Raw genomic sequence first — 9758 nt, forward strand, 5'->3', positions numbered from 1 at the left:
CATAAAAATGTCATGTGGGCAATCCATATTTATGATGTCGTCGTGTTGAAAATAATGCAAAACTACTATTATCATCAAAATCTTGAATTATAGCCCTGTACAGTAAGGTTCATGTCCCACACCACTGCTCCTCTCCTTGCCTCCACCCCCTTAAAACTTGTAGCTTGGAAAAATTTAAATAATTCCATAAAAAAGAATGTCTGGATTCATTGAAAAAGTATCAGAAATACTTCATAGTTAGACATGTAAAGAAAAATGGAATGTGCTATCAATGTAGAAATGCTTAAGATATCACACCCTGTGAGACTTACTCAAAGTACAACTTTGGTTTTGAAAGCCATGGGAAGCAGAGAGAGAGGGAAAGACACACACAGACAGAGAGACAAATGGTTGGTGGGAGAGGTGCTGTATTCCTATGCATACACTATCTTAGGATGGGAATGTCCCTTCTGAGACATAAAGAACTCTTTGTGAAATAGATGGAAAGATTAAAGCTATCACCAAGAGAAGTTCCCAAGGTGCCTGAGTTTCTGCTGCTCCTCTCTATAAAACTCTGTTCACCAGTCACTTCTGGTCCTGGTCACTGTTGTTTCAAGGATCACAGAAAGACCAACACTAAGAGACCCAGGCACAAGTCTCTCTCTATCTCTCCTGACATAGCTGAGTCAGGTTTGAAGGCAGCCCCATCCTTTGATGGTTAGGGAATTAACCATCATGCATCAGTGAAACTGGGTTACTGGTTGTTTTTGCAATTACTTACAAAGCAAACTTAAATTCCATTGCACTATTTTTCTGTTTAATCCTTGGCACAGAATAAAATGAATCACAACTTGTGAGCTGCAGAGACAGAGCTCTCAAGTAGACAACACTCTTGTCCTTGGAGAGCGTTCAAACTTCTCTTAACTACTTCCTAAACTGTAAGCTGCCATCACAGCTGAAAGTTGTTTCCAGACTCTTCAGGCACATTTCCCCCAGAGCAGAGAATTCCTAACAAATGGGTCAGACTGCTGTGTACAAAAGAGGGGAAAAAAAAAAAAAAAAACAAAAAAAAAAAAACAAGGTGAGGTGACATTGTGGCTAAGACCCATGTCCTTTCATCCCCAAATTTCCCTGCTAAATTCTAATGAGCACAGGTTTCAAATGAGAGGACAGATAAGCACAGAGCCACAAGCAAACGAACATTTTAAGAGTATTATGTGGTAAGAATAATTTCCATATTCCCCTTGTAGAACTCATGTGTTAATTTGCTTAATTATTTACCATATTCTGATTTCAATGACAATTATAATCCTTATCCACCATCACTTCACAAAGGCATACATTCATGTTAGCAATAGCAAAAGAAATTACCTCCAAGTCCTAAGAGGGACTTTGAGCACAGATACAGACAGATGAGGGAAGGCATGCTGTGCTGCACTGCAGCAAGTCAGTGTTACCGTGGCATCCACAAGCCGCTCCGCTCCTCCAGGAACACTCTCAGGGAAGCGCAGAAGGATCCGGCTGGTAAAAGCAGTGTTTCACTATGCTTTCCAAAATCTCCTGAATGCAACTCCCAAAGATCAAGCCAGGAGCCAGCAGTGGTTAGCAACTGTACAGCATTTTGGAATGTCCTTGGGATCTTGCTTCTGGTATTTTCCTGGGTTCCCGGTGTAGTGGCTCTGCGTGACTGTGCAGTGCTCTCCAAAATGCTGTGGAAGGAGATTCTAGGAGCGAGACACAGGAGCCCTGAAGCACCTTGATTTCCCCGTGACACTAGCTTCTAGGCATCAACATGGAATCTTCTGTTTGATATCAGTTTTTTTCTGTTTTCTTGGGTGTACTTTCATAATTATTTTATTTCCCAATTGTCATATTAGTACACATATCAAAAATCTACAGACAGGCTGTTAAAATCAACGGAATAATTACACCAGATTTTGCCCTTTATTTGATCTGTGCCTTTCAGTTTGTTTCCTTGTTGATTCTCCAAGTAGGTCTGAGTGTATACAACTTACTTTAGTCGTAAATTAAAATACTACAGAAATACAAACAGCAGAGTCTCTCCACTAAGCAGATGGGACAAATCCCCAACAGAATCGGTCCACTGATGGGTGGTCCCTGTGGGAGAGGGCAGAGCCCACCCAGCAAGGAAGAAATAACCTGTTTCAGCAAGCTAGAATGTTCTACGGAGAAACGCAAAGCACCATTTGCAAGCATTAATTTAATTTTAAGTCACCCTCTGACCATCATATTATCATTCCATCTTTAACTGGTGAAGGAAATATCTCAAAACAGTCAAATGATGTGGCCCAGCACATTCCAACAAAACAGCAGGAAAAACGAAACTCAAATGCAAAATAATGAAAATTTCATGATGGGAAGGAAATGAGCGCATGTGTGACAGGAGGTATTCAGCACCATCAGACATCAAAAAAATGTAGCTTCAAACTCCGACAGGAGGTGATCACATCAAATAATATAAATTAAAACTCCAATTGACATATATCCACTAACAAACACCAAAGAACGGCAACAACTCCAAGTCTTGGAAGAAAGGTAGACTCGAACTCTAAAGAGGACCTAATTAAGGCAGCAATTGTAGACACCCTATGGCCCAGCAATTCTACCTGATCCAAGACAACTTCTCAGACTGGTACATCAGGAACCACAGTTCTGACCAACAACACTACAACAGCTCTCTCCTCAGCAGCGCAATCCTCAGAAAGAGAGGGTGTGAGCAATCAATGTATATTACATACATAGCAGTACTAAACATAGGAGCAAACACATTCCCTACACACGCCACGATATAGGTACAATTTCACACTGGAAAGTATCCAAGAGTTAGAAGCCACACATGTCTTCTTAAAAGTTTAAAACAGTTAAAATTTAAAATCCAGTTTTCAAAATGGTCATGAATGCCATTAGAGAGTAAAAATAAAATACAGGTTAGACAAATGTGGATCTAAGGATTCTGTCAGGTGAAAACAGAGAATGGGATATGGGGGGGGGGGGGTGACCAAATGTTAGGCACCGGTTGTTGCCAAAATTCTAGGTTTTGTTTTGGAAAGTATTATCAGTGCTTATTACATTGTTTAAACTGTCTAACTAATAATGAAATAAAACACAAAGAAGACACTGAAAAGTATATTACATTGACCAAAGGTCGTTAGTACTCCAGTTTTGTATATCTGAGGTCCTAAAAAATAAATAAACAAAAACCTTGCAGACATAATACAGAGATGATGTCCAAGCTCAAGTTCCAGTCCCCATGCCCTGGGCTGCCTCCAGGGCAGGAGCCAGTCTATCTTTCTCAGAATGACACACAAGAGCAGCCCACACTGTGCCATCCTCTTGTGATGGTGAGGACCTGTCTGTAAGGCATAGTTTTTGCTGAGGACAAGTCTAGACAGATATTGCTGGGCAACAGAGAGACTAGGCTAGACCAGAACCCTTGAACCAACTCACACCAACATCGCTCAAAGGGATGTTATAGCCACCTGGCCTCAGTTTCTTTGGGATGTGAGGGCTAGATATGTTGATCAAAGGATGATATTGGGACTAACGCATAAACCAAAAATTTATCAACAGAGTTGAGTATGATTGCACCAGAAGAACCTATAGGGCATGTATATTCTTATTTTTAATTGAAAGATGAGGTGATTTGTAGGCATAAGGTTATTGTTTAATTCAAATGCAATTTCTGTACTCCTCATATCTGGTTGCAATCCCTGTTCTGAGAATCTCCTATCTTAATGTTGTATAATACTGCTCCCCAATTGTCCCCTGACATGCCAATAAAGCAGCTTACAGCCAGTCCCTGAGCAGGAGAGAGAATAGGGCTGGACTTCCTGCCAGCCAGGAAGTTAGAGGAGGAAGTAGGGATTCAGCCAGATAAGAGGTCCAAGAGGCATCAAAAAAGGAGCTGGAAAAAAGAAAGCTACAAAGTACAAGTATCCCTGGGATGTGTGTTGAGTGAAAACCAGATTGGCTTAGAGGGTAAGAATAAAGCAATAACTGCTCAGTTATTGTGTTGTAAGCTTATTATCAAACAAACATAAGAGTCTCAATTATTTGTATGAGAGCCGGGTTAAGAGCAAAACAGAGAAACAAACAGTTTCATAAAAATAACTTTATCCATAATTGAAATTGAAGGAGGCTAAAAAAATTTCCCCAAAATTATATAGTTATGGTGAAAAATGGACAAGTTTTCATCCCACCTTTTCTTCATGCTCTGTTGTTTATACTCTTACCATCTCAAATAGGAAGATATGAGACCCACACATGTGTAGACACGTGTATAGATATGCATGTATACACTCACATGTACAGATACACAAATGTGCACATGTAAGCACTAGTACATACAAGTAAATATATGAGTATAGACTCCTATGTATAGATGCACGTATGTGCTGAAACATAATCACACATTTATGTAATGACACGATTACTTTATTACTGTGAAAAAAATTCCTGAAATGACCAACTTAAAGGAAGAAAGGCTTATTTGTTTATTGATCTGCATGTACAAGTGTGTGTGTACATGTGTATATGTGTATGTGTGTACATACCTGTGTGTGTGCTTGCACATGCATACACGTGTGTCTGTGCTCATGTGCTTGAATGTGGAGCTGTCGAAGGACAAGTTTGGGGAGTCATCTCTCTCCTTCCATCATGTGGGTTCCAGGAACCGTCAGGCTTCATGGCATGTGCCTTTAATAGCTGAGCATCTAACCAACCCCTGAAAGATTTCTTTTGTGTTATGGTTTCATAGATCTGCACCTGCAGTCCTGGCTTCACTGATGCCGGGTCCAGCTGGAGGAGAATGCCACAGAGATGGGAGCACATGGTGGAGGAAGCTGTTTGCCTTTTAATGGAAAGGAATTGGGGAGTGAAGGAGGGACTGGGGTCTGGCTGGGACCGTCAAGGCTTGCTTCCAGTGGTCTACTTCCCCTGGGTACAGGTCCTGCTTCTTAAAAGTTTCCAGTCTTCCAAAATAGTACCCCCAGCCAGTGACAAAATGTTCACAGATTACTCTGTGGGCAATATACAGTCACACACACATGTCGGTACACAGTCACGCAACCGTCTAGGGAATATATCCGTACATATGCGTACAGACCCACAGGCATATCCACACACATTTACGTAGACTCATGCTTGTTACACACTGATACATACATACATACAGGTGTGTGTACATTCATACATTTACATACAGACACACATACAGAAACATTTGGAGGATGGAGACAAAGAACATCTTGGAAGTTAAGAGAACTCGCTCCTCTTTCAGAGGACTGGCGGTTGGTTCCCAGCTCCTACTTTGGGTGGCTCAAAACTGCCTGTAACTCCAGTTCTAGGGGATCAGACATCCTCTTCTTGTCTCTGTGGGCACCTGCGCACATACGTGGCACACAGATATATACACATGCACATAAAGAATAAGATAAACTGTAAGAAACACAATACAAACACACACATATACACACACACACATTCATGAACAAGCATGAAGGTCTATCTACTTCCATAAGTACTGACAGTATTCATACATATGTACACACAGATATATACACCTGTAGCTATATAAGCAGACGATATACATAGATACACGTAAACATTCACAAATATATGGATAGATGTATTCACACACACAGAAGTGTGGATAACACATACACAAACATACTCACTTATCCGTGATTTTTTTCAGTATTACTCTCAAGACAGACAGTAACTGCTGTCAACATTTCCGTATTTCACACAGTCAGACTTGTGAAAAGCAAACTCAGTGTGAGTCAATGAAGCCTTCAGCCTCATAGCTTCCATTTGGGGTCTCCTGCCTAAAACCACCATGCGTTTGTAGCATGCAGGCCTTAGCATGGTCTGTCCCTTCACAGTAGGGACCACAGGAGCCTGTGGTTGTACTGCAGTGCCTGATTCTCTGGTCAGTAAGTGCCAAATCCACTAACTGTCTATACAACATAGAAAAACTAAATAGCCAATGTTTGAAATCATGAAGGGAGCGGGCTACAGCTGGGATACAAAGTTAATAAACTGTAACTAATATTAAAAACTAAAAACTTAATTAACAAAAGAAATAATGGGTTTACACTTTGGGATAAATTTTATGAAACATTATTTGTATGTTTTTAGTTATAGAAATTATTTATATTTCTATATGGAGGGCATAGGCTAGATCAAAACCAAAATGAATAAGTGATATTTTTATCATGAAAATAATAAAAACACTGTTATTATTTTTATTTTTATTTAGGAAACTAGCTTACATTTGGCTTTTGTTATCTCTTCCTTTTTAAAAAAAAAAACTTAATTCTGGGACTTTACCCTTAGGATATCTAAATTTGAAGTTCTCCAATAGCAGTGCTACAGTTTTCGTCTTCAAAGGTCTCTCAAAGTATCTCAAAGGTTCACACATTGAAAGACGGCCCCTACTGATGGGGTTTTTGGGACAGGGTGGACTAATTCTTTGGAAACTGGTCTAGAACATGTCAGCCATTGGAGGTGTAGCCACAAGGAGGTAACAGCTCCCAGGCTGCCCTTCTTCTCCTCGTTTTCCTGAGTAAGGCGGAAGTTTCCTCCATCATGCACATCCATCATGATGCTCTTCTCCACAGGCCCAAAGGCCACGGGCCAATCAGCTATGAACTGAAGCATCTGAAACCAGCAGATAAACAGACCTCTCCAACATAAGCTCACTGACTTTCATACTCCATTACACAGACAGAAAGCCAAGGAGGAAAGGGGGACAGAGAGAAAGAGAAGGGGTTGCCATCGTATCCTTTCAGCATTCATTCTGACACAACTAGAGACAGGGGAAGAGCAAGAAATGGAATGCAGACATGCAAGTGACCCAAAAGGACCCTCCTCAAATGCTGAATATGGAAAGAAGAAAGAACCCATATAGTTAGTACAGGGAAAAAAAGTAAATAGACAACATATACATGTGTGTGTGTGCTCTCACACACAGAGACACACACAGACAGAAATGACACACACACACACACACACATACACCATAGTTTATTTTGTCAGCCTGTCAAATATCACACAGGTCTCACAGCATAGAAATCTAACTTCCTAAAGATGACGATGCTCTATTCCCAGCCAGACTGTCAACCTAAAAATGCAGAAAACGAAAAAAAGAAAGAAAATACAGATGGAAAGCTTCATCTCAAGTTAGAAAAGTTTTGGTTTTCTGGTGTTTTTATAGAAAAATCCCTGGAGATTTCAATATGAAGAACAAAGAGTTTTCTCTCAAACTGCATCTCAAGGCCAGGGACCCCATGGTCCCTCCGCTGGCTTTTCTCATCATGACAGAAACCAGCAAATGGATCAAGGACTATGATCCAATAGCTGCTGGAAGCTGCAGTCACTGGGAGAGGCACACAGCAATCTGCGCACCCCACACCCTTCCTCTCAGAGGGAGGAGGAAGGTAGAGGAAGGACCCTGGTGGAGGATCCGAGCATGGCAGCCGCCTCGAGGCTTGTTACAAAGCCCTGATTTAAATCCACACTGCCACGGAGAATGGAACTACATCTGGAGTCTACAGTTTCTTTGAGCATTCAACAGATGTTTCCTTTTTGAATGCTAAACAGTAAATGTTTAAGGATATTTTAAAACTAATGTTTTCTAAATACTGCAGATGAAACTTGGTATTTTTATGGAGCTCAAATGATTTTTTTTTTAATCACAGAATAACAGACCTGCAAAAGTCCAAGGCAATGAGCTATCAAAGCCACAGTTCTGAGTGGGAGAAGCTGGGCCTCTGAGGCTTAAGTACAAATTGTTTGTGCCTGAGCTGCAAGTAGAACCTGAGTGTCAGTGTTCACCCTAGATGTTTAAAATCTCCTAAAATTTACATGCTTCATAGGATTTAAAGGTGTACATCATAAATGTGTAAACACAAAATAAGACTTCCTCCCAGAGATCCAAGAGACCCAGCAACACCCAGTGCAGAGCCGCAGTGTGTGTCGGGGTAAGAAGAGGCAGCCAGCCACTCCTAGCAGCCACTGCAGACAGCTTGGCAGGGAGCCACAGAGCAGCCAGGAAGCTGGTGGGGATGGGGATGATGCGGGGGAGGACTCAAAGGCCCAGGCAGTGAGACAGCCCTGTTGGGCTGTGTAGGGAAAGCTGCTGGATGCAGATAGGACAAACCTGAACAAATTCTAGAATTCTTGAGCTGTAGACAGAGAGATGATTCTGGAAAATAAACACTGTCCACTGTTTCTAGCACACTAAGTCGCAGGTAAGGTGGCTGAGACCTAGCCCCTACCAGTGGATGCTAGCCTGCCTAAACCAAAAGCCAGCAGAGGTCCTCAGCGCTGAGCCACAGTATGATTTTTCCATCAATATAATAACAGCTTTTTATCAGGGGAAATCTGGGAAACAGACAATCACTTCCCCACTGTGAAAATGAAGCCTGGAGATGCTGAGTGGCTGAGTGTGGCTGAGTGATGACTTTGTACACTGTGTAACTAACTGGGGCCTTTCTCCCACCTACCCACACACTCCAAAGCATCTGACCCTCACTGCCATTCCTTTGTAAGTCTGGAGAGAGCCACATAGCTCTAAACCAAGTGGCTTTGCTCCATCTCTTTGTTTTTAGAATATGATCTGCGACAGCTGACCACAGTAGAGAAGCTTACCTCCAGAAAACACAGCAGAAGCAATTCTTTATTTCCTCATTTTCATCATTGTCTTTCCCCAGATATGTCAGCATATCTGCCATCAGGATGTGAAACCAACACAGAGTCTGTGGGTGCAGTGATGCCAGCATGGCCATCACTAATTATGACACACCTTAGAATAGAATGGTCGTGCTACTTTTTTGCAGGACAATAAATACCTGTGAAAGTTATGGTCTGAGGCTTTTAGAGATATGGCTTTAAAACAGAGATGTGCTCTAAAACAGAGCTCTCACAGGTTAGCCAGCATCCTTCTGATCTTGATCTGCCCAGCCTCCTTACCTACAATGCTACTGGAAATTAAGGCATAGAAGAAACTGGCCAGTGACCCAACTGTATTTCCTACATTTACACCATAAGGAGGAAAGGTGGGTCTGTTAGGAAGAGCCACAATTCTTTGGATACATTTGCCACAGTGGGTCAGATATCTTAAATAAAATAATCACATTCCCACGGCACTCACTGGATATGACGTATTTCTTTGGATTGTTAGCCTATGATCTAATTTTTATTAGCTTTCATTTAGATACTTGGGTCCTGATATGGTTCTACGAAGTTATTAGACTATCTGAGTCTGCTTTCCTTCATCCGAGAAGAGGAATGGGTCTGACTTCCGGTGTTGTAAGGGTTAAGATGTATCAACAAAAATCAATTCAGAATTCTTTCTGGAAAAAAAAAATGAGATAGTAGGAAAAGACTAAACAAAAAAAAATATGAAGAGATCATGGCAGGTGGTAGGTATCTATGAAGCACTCAGTCAGGGTTTTACGCAAGGGGACATTTCTTTCCAGTGCAATTAGTAAACATACAAAAACAACTTAGAACCATCCATGGTAAGACTTCCCAATGTATCGAATTATCTCATCTGATTCAAACTGAGGGTCTGCAGTAAATTAAAACCAAAGGCAAAGCACTTCAAAGAGGAGACAGGCTTGAATGAAAACGAAGTCTTAAGTGCAGAGTGAGAGGATGACTCAGAAAATTGGATTGCAGTACTGTGAGGCTCTTACTGTATCAGTCAATAGCTGCCTTGTTTCCAGGAGCAAGCAATTTCCCAAAAAGTAATA

At 41.3% G+C, this 9758-nt stretch overlaps 1 protein-coding gene across 2 annotated transcripts in view; it reads right to left on the bottom strand.

The window, feature by feature from the left end:
- Nucleotides 1-1657, bottom strand: part of Epb41l3 (erythrocyte membrane protein band 4.1 like 3) — a 152998-nt gene extending 151341 nt beyond the window's left edge. The window contains exon 1 of one of the 2 annotated variants that reach the window (XM_060368189.1): nucleotides 1437-1657. Coding sequence is in view for 1 of the 2 variants with exons in the window: in XM_060368182.1 (XP_060224165.1) it covers nucleotides 1351-1405 (55 nt within the window). In the remaining variant the exon portion in view is untranslated. Of the gene's footprint in view, nucleotides 1-1350 lie in introns of both variants that reach the window. The other variant, XM_060368182.1, reaches the window with a different exon arrangement.
- Nucleotides 1658-9758: the final 8101 nt, after the last annotated feature.

The sequence above is a fragment of the Meriones unguiculatus genome, chromosome 15 (genome assembly GCF_030254825.1).
Source record: "Meriones unguiculatus strain TT.TT164.6M chromosome 15, Bangor_MerUng_6.1, whole genome shotgun sequence".
In the NCBI taxonomy this organism is placed as follows: domain Eukaryota; kingdom Metazoa; phylum Chordata; class Mammalia; order Rodentia; family Muridae; genus Meriones; species Meriones unguiculatus.